At 50.3% G+C, this 26699-nt stretch overlaps 1 protein-coding gene across 1 annotated transcript; it reads right to left on the reverse strand.

Moving 5' to 3' along the window:
* Positions 1–72: 72 nt before the first annotated feature.
* On the reverse strand, positions 73–26699 carry LOC142908163 (inhibitor of growth protein 5-like). Its single transcript, XM_076058455.1, is given in 8 exon segments — positions 73–153; positions 8375–8573; positions 10272–10491; positions 18127–18200; positions 18202–18296; positions 19075–19241; positions 20933–21004; positions 26559–26699. Coding segments are annotated over 8 exon segments (930 nt in total). The 5' UTR covers positions 26596–26699; the 3' UTR covers positions 73–87.

Raw genomic sequence — 26699 nt, forward strand, 5'->3', positions numbered from 1 at the left:
TTAGCGTGTAGTTAGCGTGTTGTTAGCGTGTTGTTAGGCGTGTTGTTAGCATGTTGTTAGCGTGTTGTTAGCGTGTTGTGGAGATTGTCACCATTTCCCCTTGGGCTTGGTGCTGAGGCCAACGCACGAGAAGTGGAACCACTCGATGGAACACTGCAACCACCACAACAACAACAACTTAACCACAACAACAACAACCACCACCAACAACAACAACTTAACCACAACAACAACTTAACCACAACAACAACCACCACCACAACAACAACCACAACAACAACAACAACTTAACCACAACAACAACCACAACAACAACAACCACCACAACAACAACACCACCACAACAACAACCACAACAACAACAACAACAACTTAACCACAACAACTTAACCACAACAACAACAACCACCACAACAACAACCACCACCACAACAACAACCACCACAACAACTTAACCACAACAACAACAACCACCACAACAACAACTTAACCACAACAACTTAACCACAACAACAACAACCACCACACAACAACAACCACCACAACAACAACAACAACTTAACCACAACAACAACAACCACCACAACAACAACTTAACCACAACAACAACAACTTAACCACAACAACAACAACCACCACCACAACAACAACCACCACAACAACAACAACTTAACCACAACAACAACCACCACCACAACAACAACTTAACCACAACAACAACAACCACCACAACAACAACCACCACCACAACAACAACCACCACCACAACAACAACCACCACAACAACAACAACTTAACCACCACAACAACAACCACCACAACAACAACCACCACAACAACAACCACCACAACAACAACTTAACCACAACAACAACTTAACCACAACAACAACAACCACCACAACAACAACAACTTAACCACAACAACAACAACCAACAACAACTTAACCACAACAACAACAACTTAACCACAACAACAACAACTTAACCACAACAACAACTTAACCACAACAACCACCACCACAACAACAACAACCACCACAACAACAACTTAGCCACAACAACAACCACCACAACAACAACAACCACCACAACAACTTAACCACAACCACCACAACAACAACTTAACCACAACAACAACAACAACAACTTAACCACAACAACAACTTAACCACAACAACAACAACAACTTAACCACAACAACAACAACCACCACCACAACAACAACAACAACTTAGCCACAACAACACAACAATTAACCACAACAACAACAACCACCACAACAACAACAACCACCACAACAACCACCACAACAACAACAACTTAACCACCGCAACTTCACCACAAGTTAACCACAACTTCACCACCACAACTTAACCACCACAACTCAACCACAACTTAACCACCACCACAACTCAACCACAACTTAACCACCACCACTACAACTTAACCACCACTACAACTTAACCACCACAACTCAACCACAACTTAACCACCACAACTTAACCACCACAACTTAACCACAACTTAACCACCACCACAACTCAACCACAACTTAACCACCACCACAACTCAACCACAACTTAACCACCACAACTCAACCACAACTTAACCACCACAACTCAACCACAACTTAACCACCACCACAACTCAACCACAACTTAACCACCACCACTACAACTTAATCACCACAACTCAACCACAACTTAAACACCACAACTTAACCACCACAACTTAACCACCACAACTCAACCACAACTTAACCACCACCACAACTTAACCACCACCACTACAACTTAACCACAAATTAACCACCACCACAACTTAACCACAACTTAACCACCACCACAACTCAACCACAACTTAACCACCACCACTATAACTTAACCACCACTTAACCACCAACACAACTTAACCACAACTTAACCACTAACAACTTAATCACCACACCACTAAACTTAACCACAACTACCACACACACCACAACTTCACCACAACTTCAACCACACATCACACCACAAACAACTTAACCACAACTTAAACACTAACCACCACAACTTAACCACCACAACTTAACCACCACAACTCAACCACAACTTAACCACCACCACAACTCATCCACAACTTAACCACAACTTAACCACCACCACAACTTAACCACAACTTAACCACCACCACCACAACTTCACCACAACTTAACCACCACCACTACAACTTAGCCACCACCACAACTCAACCACAACTTAACCACCACCACAACTCAACCACAACTTAACCACCACCACAACTTAACCACCACCACCACAACTTCACCACAACTTAACCACCACCATCACAACTCAACCACAACTTAACCACCACCACTACAACTTAACCACCACCACAACTCAACCACAACTTACCACCACAACTTAAACCACTATTGAACCACCACCACAACTTAACCACCACCACTTCACCAAAACTTAACCACCACCACAACTCAACCACAACTTAACCACCACAACTCAACTATAACTTAACCACAACTTAACCACCACCACAACTTCACCACAACTTAACCACCACAAACAACTTAACCACAACTTAACCACCACAACTTAACCACCACAACTTAACCACCACAACTTAACCACCACCACAACTCAACCACAACTTAACCACCACCACAACTCATCCACAACTTAACCACAACTTAACCACCACCACAACTTAACCACAACTTAACCACCACCACCACAACTTCACCACAACTTAACCACCACCACTACAACTTAGCCCACCACAACTCAACCACAACTTAACCACCACCACAACTCAACCACAACTTAACCACCACCACAACTTAACCACCACCACCACAACTTCACCACAACTTAACCACCACCATCACAACTCAACCACAACTTAACCACCACCACTACAACTTAACCACCACCACAACTCAACCACAACTTAACCACCACCATCACAACTCAACCACAACTTAACCACCACCACAACTTAACCACCACCACAACTCAACCACAACTTAACCACCACAACTCAACCATAACTTAAACCACCACCACAACTCAACCACAACCTAACCATCACCATAACTTAACCACCACCACAACTTAACCACCACCACAACTTAACCACCACCACTACAACTTAACCACAATTAACCACCACCACAACTTAACCACCACCACAACTTAACCACCACCACCACAACTCAACCACAACTTAACCACCACAACTTAGCCACAACTTAACCACCGCCACAACTTAACCACCACCACAACTTAGCCACAACTTAACCACCACAACTCAACCACAACTTAACCACCACCACAACTTAGCCACAACTTAACCACCACAACTCAACCACAACTTAACCACCACCACAACGGCACCACCCCACCTCTGAACTCACCACCCCCACGTCAGCCAATCATCTCCCAGTGTCTCTCCCCCATGCCCCAGCCCCCGCCCCCGTTGCCCCGCCCCCGCTATGCCCCGCCCCATCCCCCCACTCACATCAGGGTTGTCACAGCCAATCATCTCCCAGTGTTTCCCCCTTCCTCCCCATGCCCCTCTCCCCCATTACCCTCCCCCCTCTCCCCCATGCCCCGCCCTCCGATGCCCCCCATGCCCCGCCCTCCGATGCCCCGCCCGATGCCCCGCCCCATGCCCCACCCATCCCCCCACTCACACAGCCAATCATCTCTCCGTATGAGACTTGGTGACACAGGAAGTAGGTGGGCTAACCCACCCACTCACTCACCCACCCACTCACTCACCCACCCACTTACCCACACACTCACCCACCCACCCACTTACCCACTCACTCACCCACTCACCCACCCACTCACTCACCCACCCACTCACTCACCCACCCACTTACCCACACACTCACCCACCCACCCACCCACTCACCCACTCACTCACTCACCCACTCACTCACTCACCCACTCACCCACTCACTCACTCACCCACCCACCCACTCACTCACATACCCACCCACTCACCCACTTACCCACACACTCACCCACCCACCCACCCACTCACCCACCCACCCACTCACCCACTTACCCACACACTCACCCACCCACCCACTCACCCACACCCCCCCACCCACCCACCCACCCCCCCACTCACGTCAGGGTTGTCACAGCCAATCATCTCTCCGTACGACACTTGGTGACACAGGCAGTAGGTGGTCTCACTCACCCACTCACTCACCCACCCACTCACTCACTCACCCACCCACTCACTCACTCACCCACCCACCCACTCACTCACTCACTCACCCACTCACTCACTCACTCACCCACTCACTCACTCACCCACCCACTCACTCACTCACCCACCCACTCACTCACTCACCCACCCACTCACCCACCCACTCACTCACTCACCCACTCACTCACCCACCCACTCACTCACTCACCCACCCACCCACCCACTCACCCACCCACCCACTCACCCACCCACCCACTCACCCACCCACCCACTCCACTCACCCACCCACCCACCCACTCACTCACCCACCCACCCACTCACCCACCCACCCACTCACCCACCCACCCACCCACCCTCCCACCTACCCCCCCACTCACTCACTCACCCACTTACTCACCCACTCACTCACCCATTCACTCACTTACCCACTCACTCACCCACTTACCCACCACTCACCCCCCCACCCACTCACCCACCCCCCCACCCACCCACCCACCCCCCCCACTCACGTCAGGGTTGTCACAGCCAATCATCTCTCCGTACGACACTTGGTGACACAGGCAGTAGGTGGTCTCACTCACCCACTCACTCACCCACCCACTCACTCACTCACCCACCCACTCACTCACTCACCCACCCACTCACTCACTCACCCACCCACTCACTCACTCACCCACCCACTCACTCACTCACCCACTCACTCACTCACCCACCCACTCCTCACTCACTCACCCACTCACTCACTCACCCACCCACTCACCCACCCACTCACTCACTCACCCACTCACTCACCCACCCACTCACTCACTCACTCACCCACCCACCCACCCACTCACCCACCCACCCACTCACCCACCCACCCACTCACCCACCCCACCCACCCACTCACCCACCCACCCACCCACTCACTCACCCACCCACCCACTCACCCACCCACCCACTCACCCACCCACCCACCCACCCTCCCACCTACCCCCCCCACTCACTCACTCACCCACTTACTCACCCACTCACTCACCCATTCACTCACTTACCCACTCACTCACTCACCCACTCACTCACACACTCACCCACCCACCCACCCACCCCCCCACCCACTCACCCCCCCACCCACCCACCCACCCCCCCACTCACATCAGGGTTGTCACAGCCAATCAACTCTCCGTACGACACTTGGTGACACAGGCAGTAGGTGGCCCCACTCACCCACCCACTCACCCCCCCACCCACCCACTCACTCACCCACTCACCCATTCACTCACCCACCCACCCACTCACCCACCCACCTACCCCCCACTCACCCCCTCACCCACCCACCCACCCCCCACTCACGTCAGGGTTGTCACAGCCAATCATCTCTCCGTACGACACTTGGTGACACAGGCAGTAGGTGGGCTCACTCACCCACTCACTCACCCACCCACTCACTCACTCACCCACCCACTCACTCACTCACTCACCCACCCACTCACTCACCCACCCACCCACTCACCCACCCACTCACCCACCCACCCACCCACTCACTCACCCACCCACCCACCCACTCACTCACCCACCCACCACTCACCCACCCACCCACTCACCCACCCACCCACTCACCCACCCACCCACCCACCCTCCCACCTACCCCCCCACTCACTCACTCACCCACTTACTCACCCACTCACTCACCCATTCACTCACTTACCCACTCACTCACTCACCCACTCACTCACACACTCACCCACCCACCCACCCCCCCACCCACTCACCCCCCCACCCACCCACCCACCCACCCCCCCACTCACATCAGGGTTGTCACAGCCAATCAACTCTCCGTACGACACTTGGTGACACAGGCAGTAGGTGGCCCCACTCACCCACCCACTCACCCCCCCACCCACCCACTCACTCACCCACTCACCCATTCACTCACTCACCCACCCACCCCCCCACTCACCCACCCACTCACCCCCCCACTCACCCACCCACCCACCCACCCCCCCACTCACGTCAGGGTTGTCACAGCCAATCATCTCTCCGTACGACACTTGGTGACACAGGCAGTAGGTGGTCTCACTCACCCACTCACTCACCCACCCACTCACTCACTCACCCACTCACTCACCCACCCACTCACTCACTCACTCACCCACTCACTCACCCACCCACTCACCCACCCACTCACTCACTCACCCACCCACTCACTCACCCACTCACTCACTCACCCACCCACCCACTCACCCACCCACCCACTCACTCACTCACCCACTCACTCACCCACCCACTCACTCACTCACTCACTCACCCACCCACTCACCCACTCACTCACCCACCCACTCACCCACCCACTCACTCACTCACCCACCCACTCACTCACTCACCCACCCACCCACCCACTTACCCACCCACCCACCCCCCCCCCCACTCACATCAGGGTTGTCACAGCCAATCATCTCTCCGTACGACACTTGGTGACACAGGCAGTAGGTGGTCTCACTCACCCACTCACTCACCCACCCACTCACTCACTCACCCACTCACTCACCCACCCACTCACTCACTCACCCACTCACTCACCCACCCACTCACCCACCCACCCACTCACTCACCCACCCACCCACTCACTCACCCACTCACTCACTCACCCACCCACTCACCCACCCACTCACTCACTCACCCACTCACTCACCCACCCACTCACTCACTCACTCACCCACCCACCCACTCACCCACTCACTCACCCACCCACTCACCCACCCACTCACTCACTCACCCACCCACTCACTCACTCACCCACCCACCCACGCCACTTACCCACCCACCCCCCCCCCCACTCACATCAGGGTTGTCACAGCCAATCATCTCTCCGTACGACACTTGGTGACACAGGCAGTAGGTGGTCTCACTCACCCACTCACTCACCCACCCACTCACTCACTCACCCACTCACTCACCCACCCACTCACTCACTCACCCACTCACTCACCCACCCACTCACCCACCCACTCACTCACTCACCCACCCACTCACTCACCCACTCACTCACTCACCCACCCACTCACCCACCCACTCACTCACTCACCCACTCACTCACCCACCCACTCACTCACTCACCCACCCACCCACTCACCCACTCACTCACCCACCCACTCACCCACCCACTCACTCACTCACCCACCCACTCACTCACTCACCCACCCACCCACCCACTTACCCCACCACCCCCCCCCCCCACTCACATCAGGGTTGTCACAGCCAATCATCTCTCCGTACGACACTTGGTGACACAGGCAGTAGGTGGTCTCACTCACCCACTCACTCACCCACCCACTCACTCACTCACCCACTCACTCACCCACCCACTCACTCACTCACTCACCCACCCACCCACTCACCCACTCACTCACCCACCCACTCACCCACCCACTCACTCACTCACCCACCCACTCACTCACTCACCCACCCACCCACCCACTTACCCACCCACCCCCCCCCCCCACTCACATCAGGGTTGTCACAGCCAATCATCTCTCCGTACGACACTTGGTGACACAGGCAGTAGGTGGTCTCACTCACCCACTCACTCACCCACCCACTCACTCACTCACCCACTCACTCACTCACCCACTCACTCACCCACCCACTCACTCACTCACCCACCCACTCACCCACCCACTCACTCACCCACCCACTCACTCACTCACCCACCCACCCACTCACCCACTCACTCACCCACCCACTCACCCACCCACTCACTCACTCACCCACCCACTCACTCACTCACCCACCCACCCACTTACCCACCCACCCCCCCCCCCACTCACATCAGGGTTGTCACAGCCAATCATCTCTCCGTACGACACTTGGTGACACAGGCAGTAGGTGGTCTCACTCACCCACTCACTCACCCACCCACTCACTCACTCACCCACTCACTCACCCACCCACTCACTCACTCACCCACTCACTCACTCACCCACCCACTCACTCACCCACCCACTCACTCACCCACTCACTCACTCACCCACCCACTCACCCACCCACTCACTCACTCACCCACTCACTCACCCACCCACTCACTCACTCACTCACCCACCCACCCACTCACCCACCCACTCACCCCCCCACCCACCCCCCCACCCACCCACCCACCCCCCACTCACATCAGGGTTGTCACAGCCAATCATCTCTCCGTACGACACTTGGTGACACAGGCAGTAGGTGGGCTCGTTCGGATCCACCGGCATGTCCAGCACGTCGGAGGGGTGAACCCCCACCAAAGCCCGAAACGACAGTCCACCACCACCACCACCGCCACCACCACCACCACCGCCACCACCACCTGAGGAGGAGAAGTCTGGTCTAGGTGGTGGGGGAGAGAGAGGGGAGGGAAATAGTTAGTGTAGTAGTGTATAGTGTAGTGTAGTAGTGTAGTGTAGTGTGTAGTGTAGTGTGTAGTGTAGTGTGTATAGTGTAGTGTGTAGTGTATAGTGTAGTGTATAGTGTAGTGTATAGTGTGTAGTGTATAGTGTGTAGTGTAGTGTATAGTGTAGTGTGTAGTGTATAGTGTAGTGTATAGTGTAGTGTAGTAGTGTATAGTGTAGTGTGTAGGGTATAGTGTAGTGTATAGTGTAGTGTATAGTGTAGTATAGTGTGTAGTGTAGTGTATAGTGTAGTGTGTAGTGTATAGTGTAGTGTATAGTGTAGTGTATAGTGTAGTGTGTAGTGTAGTGTATAGTGTAGTGTGTAGTGTAGTGTGTAGTGTAGTGTGTAGTGTAGTGTATAGTGTAGTGTATAGTGTAGTGTATAGTGTAGTGTATAGTAGTGTAAGTGTAGTGTGTAGTGTAGTGTATAGTGTAGTGTATAGTAGTGTATAGTGTAGTGTATAGTAGTGTATAGTGTAGTGTGTAGTGTAGTGTATAGTGTAGTGTGTAGTGTAGTGTGTAGTGTAGTGTATAGTGTAGTGTATAGTGTAGTGTATAGTAGTGTAAGTGTATAGTGTAGTGTATTGTATAGTGTAGTGTATAGTGTACAGTGTAGTGTATAGTGTAGTGTATAGTATAGTGTAGTGTATAGTGTATTGTATAGTGTAGTGTACAGTAGTGTAGTGTATAGTAGTGTAAGTGTATAGTAGTGTATACTATAATGTACAGTAGTGTAGTGTATAGTGTAGTGTACAGTGTAGTGTATAGTGTAGTGTGTAGTGTAGTGTGTAGTGTAGTGTATAGTGTAGTGTGTAGTGTATAGTGTAGTGTATAGTGTAGTGTAGTAGTGTATAGTGTAGTGTGTAGGGTATAGTGTAGTGTATAGTGTAGTGTATAGTGTAGTATAGTGTGTAGTGTAGTGTATAGTGTAGTGTGTAGTGTATAGTGTAGTGTATAGTGTAGTGTATAGTGTAGTGTGTAGTGTAGTGTATAGTGTAGTGTGTAGTGTAGTGTGTAGTGTATAGTGTAGTGTATAGTGTAGTGTATAGTGTAGTGTATAGTAGTGTAAGTGTAGTGTGTAGTGTAGTGTATAGTGTAGTGTATAGTAGTGTATAGTGTAGTGTATAGTAGTGTATAGTGTAGTGTGTAGTGTAGTGTATAGTGTAGTGTGTAGTGTAGTGTAGTGTATAGTGTAGTGTATAGTGTAGTGTATAGTGTAGTGTATAGTAGTGTAAGTGTATAGTGTAGTGTATTGTATAGTGTAGTGTATAGTGTACAGTGTAGTGTATAGTGTAGTGTATAGTATAGTGTAGTGTATAGTGTATTGTATAGTGTAGTGTACAGTAGTGTACAGTAGTGTAGTGTATAGTAGTGTAAGTGTATAGTAGTGTATACTATAATGTACAGTAGTGTAGTGTATAGTGTAGTGTACAGTGTAGTGTACAGTGTAGTGTACAGTGTAGTGTATAGTGTAGTGTATAGTGTACAGTATAGTGTGCAGTGTAGTGTATAGTGTAGTGTATAGTGTAGTGTACAGTATAGTGTGCAGTAGTGTAGTGTACAGTAGTGTACAGTAGTGTAGTGTACAGTGGTGTACAGTGTAGTGTATAGTGTAGTGGCGTATCGTGAGCCCCACTGCGCCGCTTTGAGCCTCTTGCGGGCGCTGCCCCCCTTGGCTCCGTCGTCGTCGGCCCCCCCGCGGCCCCTCCCCCGCGCCAGCCCCACCGCGGCGCCACCGCTCACGCACGGCGAGGAGGAGGAGGCGGCGGAGGCGGCGGAGGCGGCGGCGGAGGAGGAGGAGGAGGCTCCTCCTGAGGAGGAGGCCGCCGCCTTGCGGCGATCCTGGGCACGGCCCTCTGTGCCATGGGGCGCACGGTACACACACACACGTTACACACGGTACACACACAGTACACACACACACACACACGTTACACACGCACATGTTACACACGGTACACACACACACGTTACACACGCACATGTTACACACGGTACACACACACACGGTACACACGCACATGTTACACACGGTACACACACACGCGGTACACACACACGTGTTACACACACGGTACACACACACATGTTACACACACGCGGTACACACACACATGTTACACACACACATGTTACACACACACGCGGTACACACACACATGTTACACACACGCGGTACACACACACATGTTACACACACACATGTTACACACACACGCGGTACACACACACATGTTACACACACACAGTACACACACACATGTTACACACGTTACGGTACACACACACGTTACACACAGTACACACACAGTACACACACACGTTACACACAGTACACACGCAGTACACACACACACACACACGTTACACACGGTACACACACAGTACACACACACACACACGTTACACACGGTACACACACAGTACACACACACACACACGTTACACACGCACATGTTACACACGGTACACACACACACGGTACACACGCACATGTTACACACGGTACACACACACGCGGTACACACACACGTGTTACACACACGGTACACACACACATGTTACACACACGCGGTACACACACACATGTTACACACACACGCGGTACACACACACATGTTACACACACACAGTACACACACACATGTTACACACGTTACGGTACACACACACGTTACACACAGTACACACACAGTACACACACACGTTACACACAGTACACACGCAGTACACACACACGTTACACACGTTACACACACAGTACACACACACGTTACACACAGTACACACACACGTTACACACAGTACACACACACGTTACACACAGTACACACACGTTACACACAGTACACACGCAGTACACACACACACGTTACACACGTTACACACACAGTACACACACGTTACACACACAGTACACACACGTTACACACACAGTACACACGATACACACACGTTACACACAGTACACACAGTACACACACACGTTACACACAGTACACACACACGTTACACACAGTACACACACGTTACACACACAGTACACACGCAGTACACACACACGTTACACACGGTACACACAAGGTACACACACAGTACACACACGGTACACACACGGTACACACACGTTACACACGTTACACGCGGTACACACACGGTACACACACACACGTTACACACACGGTACACACGCAGTACACACACAGTACACACGTTACACACAGTACACACACGCGTTACACACACACACGGTACACACGCGTTACACACACACACGGTACACACGGTACACGTTACACACGGTACACGCACACACACGTTACACACACACGGTACACACGCGGTACACACACACAGTACACACACGGTACACACACACGGTACACACGTTACACACGTTACACACACAGTACACACGTTACACACGGTACACACACACACGTTACACACGGTACACCCACACACAGGGTACACACACGGTACACACGTTACACACACACACACGGTACACACGGTACACACGTTACACACACACACGGTACACACGGTACACACGTTACACACACACACGGTACACACACACGGTACACACACGTTACACACGTTACACACACGTTACACACGTTACACACACACACGTTACACACGTTACACACACACGCGGTACACACGCACGGTACACACATTACACACGGTACACACGTTACACACACACACGGTACACACACACACCCGTTACACACGTTACACACACACACACGTTACACACGCGGTACACACACGGTACACACGCTACACACACACGCAGTACACACACACACGTTAAACACGGTACACACACACACACGTTACACACACACACACACCCGTTACACACGTTACACACACACACGGTACACACGTTACACACACACACGGTACACACACACGTTACACACGGTACACACGCGGTACACACACGGTACACACACACACGTTACACACGGTACACACATACACGTTACACACGCACGTTACACACGCACGGTACACACGCGGTACACACATGGTACACACGTTACACACACACACGTTACATACGGTACACACGTTAAACACACACACGGTACACACGTTACACACACACACGGTACACACGTTACACACACACGGTACACACACACCCGTTACACACGTTACACACACACACGGTACACACACACGTTACACACACACCCGTTACACACGTTACACACACACACGGTACACACACACGTTACACACACACCCGTTACACACGTTACACACACACACGGTACACACACACGTTACACACGGTACACACGCGGTACACACGTTACACACACACGCGGAACACACACACACACATAATAAACAAATCCCTACTGAAAACCAAAAATGTAAAAACAAAACTGTACTGAACTTGACCAACACTGTATTAACCGGTGACATGGTCTCTATCCTTTCTAAAGGCCTTAACTTTGCCGTTACCCCACGCACAATTCCAGTGGATGAGATAATTGCTGAGGTAGAATCAGCAGTTAGACTCCTTCCACATAATGAGGCAGAGATGACTAGACATGAGGTTGCTAAAATAATTGAGAATAGCAAAGTTCCAAAAGTAAATATTAGCTCTAACGAGGCAAAAGCCTTAAGAGAGCTGCGTATAAATAAGGATATCCAAATCCTAGCAGCTGATAAAGGCCGCACTACTGTACTGATGTCACGAGCCGATTATGATAATAAAATTAGAAATTTACTAGAGGAAAGTACCTACATTAAAATTAAACGAGATCCAACTAATACTTTAGAACGTAAGACCACTGCAATAATTGCAAATTCATTAATCCCTAAAAATGAGCAATACCTAATTAAGCCAAGGGCCTCAAAACCACCTAGACTCTATGGGCTACCAAAGATTCATAAAATCGGCATCCCATTACGACCCATAGTCAGCACAATTGGCTCTGCCACATATCAATTAGCAAAATATATAACCAAACAAATACAGCCCTACATCGGTAAGACATCTTCATTCATAAAAAATTCAGAACATCTTGTGAATGTGATTAAAGATATTAAACTTACTCCTGATGATATTCTGGTAAGCTTTGATGTGATTTCTCTATTCACTAAGGTTCCAGTGGACGAATCGCTTAAATTACTTGATACACTAGTAAAGAATACCGGTTTACAAAAAGATATTCCGAAACTTGCTGGCCATTGCTTAAATAACACTTACTTCTTATGGAGAGGGGATTTCTTTAAACAAAAGGAAGGAGCAGCAATGGGTTCTCCTTTATCCCCTGCTATAGCAAATTTGTACATGGAAAACTTTGAAATAAGAGCACTTGCCTCGAGCACATTAAAACCATCCTTTTTGGTTTAGGTATGTGGATGACACTTTGGTTGTCTGGCCACATGGTAAAGATACACTTAATGATTTTCTAAATCATCTCAATGCACAAAACCCGGCCATCCAGTTCACCATGGAAATGGAGGTGAATAATACACTCCCATTCCTAGATATTTTGCTTGGACATGGCCTAAACGGTAAAATAACACACAGCGTTTACAGAAAGCAAACGCACACTGATGCCTATCTGAATGCAGAATCACATCATCATCCAGCTCAAAAATCCTCTCTTATTAAGACGCTCGTGCATCGGGCGAAAACAGTGTCAGATGGTGAGAGTCTAGTGAGAGAGATTAAACACGTTAAAGACGCACTACGACAGAATGGCTACAATAATGCTCAAATTAACAGAGCACTGAATGCCAAATCACGATCGCAAAGCAATACTACTGAAAGCGACCAGATTGTTAAAACAATAAAAATTCCATATATCTCAGGAGTAACTGACAAATTAGCCCGCGTTTTGCAAAAGCAAAACATTACAGTAAGATTTGGTACAGTACACAAAATTCAAAAACTAGTATCTTGCACTAAAGACGCATTACCTAAACTATCAACAGAAGGTGTATATCGGATTAATTGTTCATGTGGCAGCTGCTACATTGGGCAGACGGGACGTAACATCAGCGTAAGACTAAAAGAACATCAGAGAAATATTAAATTGTCTCAAACACAACTGTCGGCAGTGGCAGAACATGCTTGTCAACAAGGACACTCAATTGATTTTGACAATGTTGCAGTGGTGTGTAAAACTAATTATTACTGGCAAAGACTAATTAGAGAATCCATTGAAATTGAGAGGAACAAGAATAACTTTAATCGCTCTGACAGCTACCGGCTCAGTGCGGCCTGGAAGCGTATTATTAAATAATACACATTACATTTTGATTTAAAGAATTACTAATCTACAACTCATTACTAATCATAACCAATGACTGATTACTAATCGATTATATAATTACATTACCCCCCCCTCCGCCTCTAATCACTGCACCTGATGAGTTAAGTGATGACGTCACTCTTCTGCTCTATATAAAACCGGGAGCAAGCGAGGGCTTTACCATTCTGGCGAATTGCCCGATGATGCTGGAAGTATTTACCAGCGAAACGTCGTACTCAAACTGTAAATGTGGATTAACTCTTCAACACACCGGTGGGCTGAAGTAGTGAATTATTTGTCTTTTGTCAACGTGACACTTTTCTTTGCTGATTGGCCGTGTCGGGTGGTGGAGGGTTACGACACATTTATAAATAAACGCGATCTAACCCAAAAACCTTTATTATGGACACACACACACGTTACACACGGTACACACACACACACGTTACACACGGTACACACACACACGTTACACACGTTACACACACACACACACGTTACACACAGTACACACGTTACACACACACACGTTACACACGTTACACACACACGTTACACACGGTGCACACACACATACGTTACACACGTTACATACGGTACACACGGTGCACACGGTACACATACACACACGTTACACACACACACACGTTACACACACACACGTTACACACACACACACGTTACACACGTTACACACACACGTTACACACGTTACACACACACGTTACACACAGTACACACACACACGGTACACACGTTACACACGTCACACACACACACACGTTACACACGTTACACACACACGTTACACACAGTACACACACACACGGTACACACGTTACACACGTCACACACACACACACACACGTTACACACACACACGTTACACACACACACACGGTACACACACACACGGTACATGCGGTGCACACGGTACACACGGTACACACACGGTACACACACACACACGTTACACACGTTACACACACACGTTACACACACACGGTACACACATTACACACACACATGGTACACACACACACGGTACACACACACACACACGGTACACACGGTACACACGTTACACACGTTACACACACACGGTACACACACACACGGTACACACACGTTACACACACATGGTACACACACACACGGTACACACACACGGTACACACGATACACTCACACACGGTACACACGTTATCACACACACACACGTTACACACACACGTTACACACGTTACACGCGGTACACACACACACGTTACACATGGTGCACACACACATACGTTACACACGTTACATACAGTACACATGGTGCACACGTTACACACACACACACACGTTACACACACACACGGTACACACACACACGTTACACACACACACGTTACACACACACACACGTTACACACGTTACACACACACGTTACACACACACGGTACACACATTACACACACACATGGTACACACACACACGGTACACACACACACACACGGTACACACGGTACACACGTTACACACGTTACACACACACGGTACACACACACACGGTACACACACGTTACACACACATGGTACACACACACACGGTACACACACACGGTACACACGATACACTCACACACGGTACACACGTTATCACACACACACACGTTACACACACACGTTACACACGTTACACGCGGTACACACACACACGTTACACATGGTGCACACACACATACGTTACACACGTTACATACAGTACACATGGTGCACACGTTACACACACACACACACGTTACACACACACACGGTACACACACACACGTTACACACACACACGTTACACACACACACACGTTACACACGTTACACACACACGTTACACACACACGGTACACACATTACACACACACATGGTACACACACACACACGGTACACACACACACACGGTACACACGGTACACACGTTACACACGTTACACACACACGGTACACACACACACGGTACACACACGTTACACACACATGGTACACACACACACGGTACACACACACGGTACACACGATACACTCACACACGGTACACACGTTACACACACACACACGTTACACACACACGTTACACACGTTACACACGGTACACACACACACACGTTACACATGGTGCACACACACATACGTTACACACGTTACATACAGTACACATGGTGCACACGTTACACACACACACACACGTTACACACACACACGGTACACACACACACGTTACACACACACGTTACACACACACACGTTACACACGTTACACACACACGTTACACACACACGGTACATGCAGTGCACACGGTACACACACGGTACACACACACACGTTACACACGTTACACAAACACGTTACACACGTTACACACACACGTTACACACGTTACACACACACGTTACACACATTACACACACACACGGTACACACACACACACGGTACACACACACACACGTTACACACGTTACACACACACGTTACACACACACGGTACATGCAGTGCACACGGTACACACACGGTACACACACACACGTTACACACGTTACACACACATGTTACACACGTTACACACACACGTTACACACGTTACACACACACGTTACACACATTACACACACACACGGTACACACACACACACGGTACACACACACACACGTTACACACGTTACACACACACGTTACACACACACGTTACACACATTACACACACACACGGTACACACGGTACACTCACACACGTTACACACGGTACACACGGTACACACGTTACACACACACACGGTACACACGCGGTACACGTGCGGTGAGCGAGTGGTGAGCGTGGTGAGCGGCGAGCGTGGCGAGCGTGGTGGTGAGCGTGGTGGTGAGCGTGGTGGTGAGCGTGGTGAGCGTGGTGGTGAGTGAGTGGTGAGCGTGGTGGTGAGCGTGGTGGCGAGTGAGTGAGTGGTGAGCGTGGTGGTGAGCGTGGTGGTGAGTGAGTGGTGAGCGTGGTGGTGAGCGTGGTGGTGAGTGAGTGAGTGGTGAGCGTGGTGGTGAGCGTGCTAAGCGTGCTGAGCGTAGTGAGCGTGTTGGTAAGCGAGTGGTGAACGAGGTGAGCGTGCTGAGCGTAGTGAGTGTGGTGGTGAGCGTGGTGGTGAGCGTGGTGGTGGTGAGCGTACTCTTTGTGGGGGGGGCCCCCCCTCCGCCGCCCCCCCCGGCTCCCCCCCCCGCACCCCCCCCGCGGGGGGCGCCCCCCCCCCCCCTCGAAGTCCGCCTCCAGCTGTTTCTCCTTCAGCTCCGCCTCAAAGCGAGCCAAGTCAGCGTCCAGGCGGCGGATGTGTTTGTCTACCTGGGGGGCAGGGGGGGGCAGGGGGGGCAGGGGGGGAGACAGAGGGTGAGACAGGCAGCGGATGTGTTTGTCCACCTGGGGGGCAGGGGGGAGCAGGGGGGGGCAGGGGGGGAGACAGAGGGTGAGACAGGCAGCGGATGTGTTTGTCTACCTGGGGGGGGGCAGGGGGGGGCAGGGGGGGCAGGGGGGGAGACAGAGGGTGAGACAGGCGGCGGATGTGTTTGTCTACCTGGGGGGCAGGGGGGGGCAGGGGGGGGGGGGGGGACAGGCGGCGGATGTGTTTGTCCACCTGGGGGGCAGGGGGGGCAGGGGGTGAGACAGGCGGCGGATGTGTTTGTCTACCTGGGGGGGCAGGGGGGGGGGCAGGGGGGGTGAGCGAGGGGGTGGGCGAGGGGGTGGGTGAGGGGGTGAGCGAGGGGGTGAGGGGGTGGTGGTGGTGATAGTGGTGGTGGTAGTGGTGGTGGTGGTGAGTAGTGATGGTGGTGGTGAGAGGCGTGTGGTGGTGGTGGTGAGTAGTGGTGGTGGTGAGTAGTGATGGTGAGTAGTGATGGTAGTGGTGGTGGTGAGTAGTGGTGGTGGCGGTGAGTGGTGATGGTGGTGGTTAGTAGTGGTGGTGAGTAGTGGTGGTGGTGAGTAGTGATGGTGGTGAGCGGCATGTGGTGGTGGTGGTGGTAGTGATGGTGGTGAGTAGTGATGGTGGTGAGTAGTGATGGTGAGTAGTGATGGTAGTGGTGGTGGTGAGTAGTGGTGGTGGTGGCGGTGAGTGGTGAGCCCTCACCATCTCGTAGGTCTGCATGGCGAGCTGTACTTTGTCGTCCCCGTACTCACGACACTTCCCGTAGGCGCCGCTGATGTGGCTCAGGGCGCTGGAGCGCCGTGAGGCGTCCAGCGCCTCGGCGCCCGCCAGGAACTCGCCGGCCAGACGGCCAATCTCAGCCTTGAGGTCTGAGCACGCGGTACACACACGCGCACACAGTACACGCACTGTACACGCACTGTACACACGCGCGCACAGTACACGCACTGTACACGCACTGTACACACACGCGCACAGTACACGCACTGTACACGCACTGTACACACACGCGCACAGCACACGTACTGTACACACACTGTACACACACGCGCACAGCGCACACACTGCACACGCACTGTACACACACGCGCACAGCACACGCACTGTACACACACCGTGCACGCACTGTACACACAGCGCACACACTGTACACGCACCGTACGCACACTGTACACACTGTATGCACTGTGCACACACTGTATACACTGTACACACACTACACAGTACACACTACATAGTACACGCACACACACACTGTACACACAGTGCACACACTGTACACACACACACTGTGCACACACTGTACACACACAGTGCATACTACATAGTACACACACAGTACACACACGGTACACACACACTGTACACACACCCACTGTACACGCACACACTGTACACACAGCGCACACACTGTACACACACACTGTACACACACTACATAGTACACACACTACATAGTACACAAACTACATAGTACACACACACACAGTGTACACACACAGTACACACACAGTACACACAGTACATACACTGTACACACACACATAACACACACACACTGTACACACAGTACATACACCGTACATACACACACAGCACACACACACACTGTACACACACTACATAGTACACACACAGTACACACACTACATAGTACACACACTACATAGTACACACACTACGTAGTACACACACACACACATTGTACACACACAGTACACACACAGTACATACACCGTACAAACACACAGCACACACACACTGTACACACACTACATAGTACACACACAGTACACACACTACATAGTATACACAGAACACGCACACACAGTACACACACTGTACACACACTGTACACACACACAGTACACACTACATAGTACACACACACACACTGCACACGCACACACTATACACACCACACATACACTGTACACGCGCACAGCACACCGCACACACACTGTACACGCACTGCACACACACTGTACACACGCGCACAGTACACGCAACATAGTACACACACAGTACACACACACACTATACACACTGTACACACAGTACACACACTGTACACCCACTGTATACACCCACTGCACACACACACTGTACGCAGACAGTACACACAGTACATAGTACACACACAGTACACACACACAGTACACACACACAGTACACACACAATACATAGTACACACACACAGTACACACACACTACACACACACACACAGTACATAGTACACACACAGAGTACACACACACAGAGTACACACTACACACAGTACACACACACAGAGTACACACTACACACAGTACACACACAGTACACACACACAGAGTACACACTACACACAGTACACACACACAGAGTACACACTACACACAGTACACACACAGTACACACACACAGAGTACACACTACACACAGTACACACACACAGAGTACACACTACACACAGTACACACACAGTACACACACAGAGTACACACTACACACAGTACACACACACAGAGTACACACTACACACTGTACACACACTGTACAGACTACACTGTACTCACCCTCAGTCCTCTGGTCCAGGTCTCTCATCAGCTGGAAGTTTCTCTGCAACTCATTTGGGAGATTTTCAATGCCTGATGCACAACAACAACAACCACATCAACGACCACCACAACTACCACCACAACCATCACAACTACCACCACTACCACCACAACTACCACCACTACCACCACAACTACCACCACAACCATCACAACCACCACAACTACCACCACAACTACCACCACAACCACCACCACAACTATCACAACTACCACCACAACCACCACCACAACCATCACAACTACCACCACAACCACCAAAACTACCACCACAACTACCACCACAACTACCACCACAACTACCACCACAACTACCACAACTACCACCACAACCACCACAACTACCACCACAACCAACACCACAACTACCACAACTACCACCACAACCACCACAACTACCACCACAACCACAACTAACACCACAACCACCACAACTACCACAACTACCACCACAACCACCACAACTACCACCACAACCACCACAATCACCACAACCACCACAACTACCACAACTACCACCACAACCACCACAACTACCACCACAACCACAACTAACACCACAACCACCACCACAACTACCAACAGTACATTAACAACCACAACAATTACCACCACACCAACCACATCAACGACCACCACCACATTAACAACAACCACATTAACAACCACCACCACAACTACCACAACAACCACCACAACAACCACCACAACTACCACCACTACCACAACCACAACCACCACCAAAACTATCACAACTACCACCACAACTACCATCACAACTACCACCACTACCACCACCACCACCACAACTATCACAACTACAACCACAACTACCATCACAACCACCACCACAACCACCACAACTACCACCACAACTACCACCACAACTACCACCACAACCACCAAAACTACCACCACAACTACCACCACAACTACCACCACAACTACCACCACAACCATCACAACTACCACCACAACTACCATCACAACCACCACAACCATCACAACTACCACCACAACTACCATCACAACCACCACAACCATCACAACTACCACCACAACTATCAACACCACATTAACAACCACAACAACTTCCACCACAACTACCACCACAACTACCACCACAACCATCACAACCACCACAACTACCACAACTACCACCACAACCACCACAACTACCACCACAACTACCACCACAACCACCACAACTACCACCACAACCATCACAACCACCACAACTACCACCACAACTACCACCACAACCATCACAACCACCACAACTACCACCACAACCACCACAACTACTACCACAACTACCACAACAACCACCACAACTACCACCACCACATTAACAACAACCACATTAACAACCACCACCACAACTACCACAACAACCACCACAACTAACACCACTACCACAACCACCACCACAACCACCACCAAAACTATCACAACTACCACCACAACTACCATCACAACTACCACCACTACCACAACCACCACCACAACCACCACCACAACTACCACCACAACTACAACCACAACTACCATCACAACTACCACCACAACCACCACCACAACCATCACAACTACCACCACAACCACCACAACTACCACCACAACCATCACAACTACCACCACAACTACCACCACAACCACCACAACTACCACCACAACCACCACAACTACCACCACAACCACCACCACAACCATCACAACTACCACCACAACCACCACAACTACCACCACAACCATCAGAACAACGACAACAACCATCACAACTACCACCACAACCATCACAACTACCACCACAACCACCACAACTACCAACAGCACATTAACCACAACAACTTCCACCACAACAACTTCCACCACAACTACCACCACATTAGCCACCAACACATTAACAAAAAGAAAACACGACTTTTCGGTCGCAACACAAACTAAGAGAGAGCTAAGAGAGAGCTAAGGGAGAGCTAAGAGAGAGCTAAGAGGGAGAGCTAAGGGAGAGCTAAGAGAGAGCTAAGGGAGAGCTAAGGGAGAGCTAAGAGAGAGAGCTAAGAGAGAGCTAAGGGAGAGCTAAGAGAGAGCTAAGAGAGAGCTAAGAGAGCTAAGAGAGAGCTAAGGGAGAGTTAAGAGAGAGCTAAGAGAGAGCTAAGAGAGAGCTAAGGGAGAGCTAAGAGAGAGCTAAGAGAGAGCTAAGAGAGCTAAGAGAGAGCTAAGGGAGAGCTAAGGGAGAGTTAAGAGAGGGCTAAGAGAGGGCTAAGAGAGAGCTAAGGGAGAGCTAAGGGAGAGCTAAGGGAGAGAGAGCTAAGGGAGAGAGCTCAGAGAGAACTAAGAGAGAGAGAGCTAAGAGAGAGCTAAGAGAGAGCTAAGGGAGAGCTAAGGGAGAGCTAAGGGAGAGCTAAGAGAGCACTAAGAGAGCTAAGAGAGAGCTAAGGGAGAGCTAAGAGAGAACTAAGAGAGAGCTAAGGGAGAGAGCTAAGGGAGAGCTAAGGGAGAGCTAAGGGAGAGCTAAGAGAGAGCTAAGGGAAAGCTAAGAGAGAGCTAAGGGAGAGCTAAGGGAGAGCTAAGAGAGAACTAAGAGAGAGCTAAGGGAGAGAGCTAAGGGAGAGCTAAGAGAGAGCTAAGAGAGAGCTAAGGGAGAGCTAAGGGAGAGCTAAGGGAGAGCTAAGGGAGAGAGCTAAGAGAGAGCTAAGGGAGAGCTAAGAAAGAACTAAGAGAGAGAGCTAAGGGAGAGCTAAGAGAGAGCTAAGAGAGAGAGAGAGCTAAGGGAGAGCTAAGAGAGCTAAGGGAGAGCTAAGAGAGAGCTTAGAGAGAACTAAGAGAGAGCTAAGGGAGAGCTAAGAGAGAGCTAAGAGAGAGCTAAGAGGGAGAGAGTTAAGAGAGAGCTAAGAGAGAGAGCTAAGAGAGAGAGCTAAGGGAGAGAGCTAAGGGAGAGCTAAGGGAGAGTTAAGAGAGAGCTAAGAGAGAGCTAAGGGAGAGCTAAGGGAGAGCTAAGGGAGAGAGAGCTAAGGGAGAGAGCTCAGAGAGAACTAAGAGAGAGAGCTAAGAGAGAGCTAAGGGAGAGCTAAGGGAGAGCTAAGGGAGAGCTAAGAGAGAGCTAAGAGAGCACTAAGAGAGCTAAGAGAGAGCTAAGAGAGAGCTAAGGGAGAGCTAAGGGAGAGTTAAAGAGAGGGCTAAGAGAGGGCTAAGAGAGAGCTAAGGGAGAGCTAAGGGAGAGCTAAGGGAGAGAGCTCAGAGAGAACTAAGAGAGAGAGAGCTAAGAGAGAGCTAAGGGAGAGCTAAGGGAGAGCTAAGGGAGAGCTAAGAGAGCACTAAGAGAGCTAAGAGAGAGCTAAGGGAGAGCTAAGAGAGAACTAAGAGAGAGCTAAGGGAGAGAGCTAAGGGAGAGCTAAGGGAGAGCTAAGGGAGAGCTAAGAGAGAGCTAAGGGAAAGCTAAGAGAGAGCTAAGGGAGAGCTAAGGGAGAGCTAAGAGAGAACTAAGAGAGAGCTAAGGGAGAGAGCTAAGGGAGAGCTAAGAGAGAGCTAAGGGAGAGCTAAGGGAGAGCTAAGGGAGAGCTAAGGGAGAGAGCTAAGAGAGAGCTAAGGGAGAGCTAAGAAAGAACTAAGAGAGAGAGAGCTAAGGGAGAGCTAAGAGAGAGCTAAGAGAGAGAGAGCTAAGGGAGAGCTAAGAGAGCTAAGGGAGAGCTAAGAGAGAGCTTAGAGAGAACTAAGAGAGAGCTAAGGGAGAGCTAAGAGAGAGCTAAGAGAGAGCTAAGAGAGAGCTAAGAGGGAGAGAGTTAAGAGAGAGCTAAGAGAGAGAGCTAAGAGAGAGAGCTAAGGGAGAGGGCTAAGGGAGAGCTAAGGGAGAGTTAAGAGAGAGCTAAGAGAGAGCTAAGGGAGAGCTAAGGGAGAGAGAGCTAAGGGAGAGAGCTCAGAGAGAGAGCTAAGAGAGAGCTAAGGGAGAGCTAAGAGAGAGCTAAGAGAGCACTAAGAGAGCTAAGAGAGAGCTAAGGGAGAGCTAAGAGAGAACTAAGAGAGAGCTAAGGGAGAGAGCTAAGGGAGAGCTAAGGGAGAGCTAAGAGAGAGCTAAGGGAGAGCTAAGAGAAAGCTAAGAGAGAGCTAAGGGAGAGCTAAGGGAGAGCTAAGAGAGAACTAAGAGATAGCTAAGGGAGAGCTAAGGGAGAGCTAAGGGAGAGCTAAGGGAGAGCTAAGAGAGAGCTAAGAGAGAGCTAAGGGAGAGCTAAGAGAGAGCTAAGGGAGAGAGCTAAGGGAGAGAGCTAAGAGAGCTAAGGGAGAGCTAAGAGAGAGCTAAGAGAGAGCTAAGAGAGAGCTAAGAGAGAGCTAAGGGAGAGCTAAGAGAGAGCTAAGGGAGAGCTAAGAGAGCTAAGAGAGAGCTAAGAGAGAGCTAAGGGAGAGCTAAGAGAGAGCTAAGGGAGAGCTAAGAGAGCGCTAAGAGAGAGCTAAGGGAGAGCTAAGAGAGAGCTAAGGGAGAGCTAAGGGAGCGCTAAGGGAGAGCTAAGAGAGAGCTAAGGGAGAGAGCTAAGAGAGAGCTAAGGGAGAGCTAAGGGAGCTAAGGGAGAGAGCTAAGGGAGAGCTCAGGGAGAGCTAAGGGAGCGCTAAGGGAGAGCTAAGGGAGAGAGCTAAGGGAGAGAGCTAAGAGAGAACTAAGAGAGAGAGCTAAGGGAGAGCTAAGGGAGAGCTAAGGGAGAGAGAGCTAAGGGAGAGATAAGAGAGCTAAGAGAGAGCTTAGAGAGAGAGCTAAGAGAGAGCTTAGAGAGAGAGCTAAGAGGGAGAGCTAAGAGAGAGCTAAGGGAGAGCTAAGGGAGAGCTAAGAGAGAGCTAAGAGAGAGCTAAGAGAGAGCTAAGAAAGAACTAAGAGAGAGAGCTAAGGGAGAGCTAAGGGAGAGCTAAGAGAGAGAGCTAAGGGAGAGAGCTAAGCGAGAGCTAAGGGAGAGCTAAGAGAGAGCTAAGGGAGAGCTAAGAGAGAGCTAAGGGAGAGATAAGAGAGCTAAGAGAGAGCTAAGAGAGCTAAGAGAGAGCTAAGGGAGAGCTAAGAGAGAGCTAAGAGAGAGCTAAGGGAGAGAGCTAAGCGAGAGCTAAGGGAGAGCTAAGAGAGAGCTAAGGGAGAGCTAAGAGAGAGCTAAGGGAGAGATAAGAGAGCTAAGAGAGAGCTAAGAGAGCTAAGAGAGAGCTAAGGGAGAGCTAAGGGAGAGCTAAGAGAGAGCTAAGGGAGAGAGCTAAGCGAGGGCTAAGAGAGAGCTAAGGGAGAGCTAAGAGAGAGCTAAGGGAGAGAGAGCTAAGGGAGAGATAAGAGAGAGCTAAGGGAGAGCTAAGAGAGAGCTAAGAGAGCACTGGGAGAGCTAAGAGAGAGCTAAGGGAGAGCTAAGAGAGAACTAAGAGAGCTAAGGGAGAGCTAAGAGAGAGCTAAGGGAGAACTAAGAGAGAGCTAAGGGAGCGCTAAGGGAGAGCTAAGAGAGAACTAAGGGAGAGCTAAGAGAGAACTAAGAGAGAGCTAAGGGAGAGCTAAGAGAGAGCTAAGGGAGAGTTAAGGGAGAGTTAAGAGAGAGCTAAGGGAGAGCTAAGGGAGAGCGTCACTCACTGTCCAGGTAATGCTCCAGATACATCGCCGCCGCCATCTTCCCGCGCTTCGGTGACGTCACCGAAATTGGCGCACGGCGTTGACGTCACGATGACGTCATGGGGTGGGCCGTTGTGGTTTTTTCCCGGTGATACGATGACG

This window comes from Petromyzon marinus, assembly GCF_048934315.1.
Source record: "Petromyzon marinus isolate PM22_M1 ecotype Great Lakes invasive population chromosome 75 unlocalized genomic scaffold, UKy_Petmar_22M1.pri1.0 chr75_unloc.2, whole genome shotgun sequence".
Classification (NCBI taxonomy): Eukaryota; Metazoa; Chordata; class Hyperoartia; order Petromyzontiformes; family Petromyzontidae; genus Petromyzon; species Petromyzon marinus.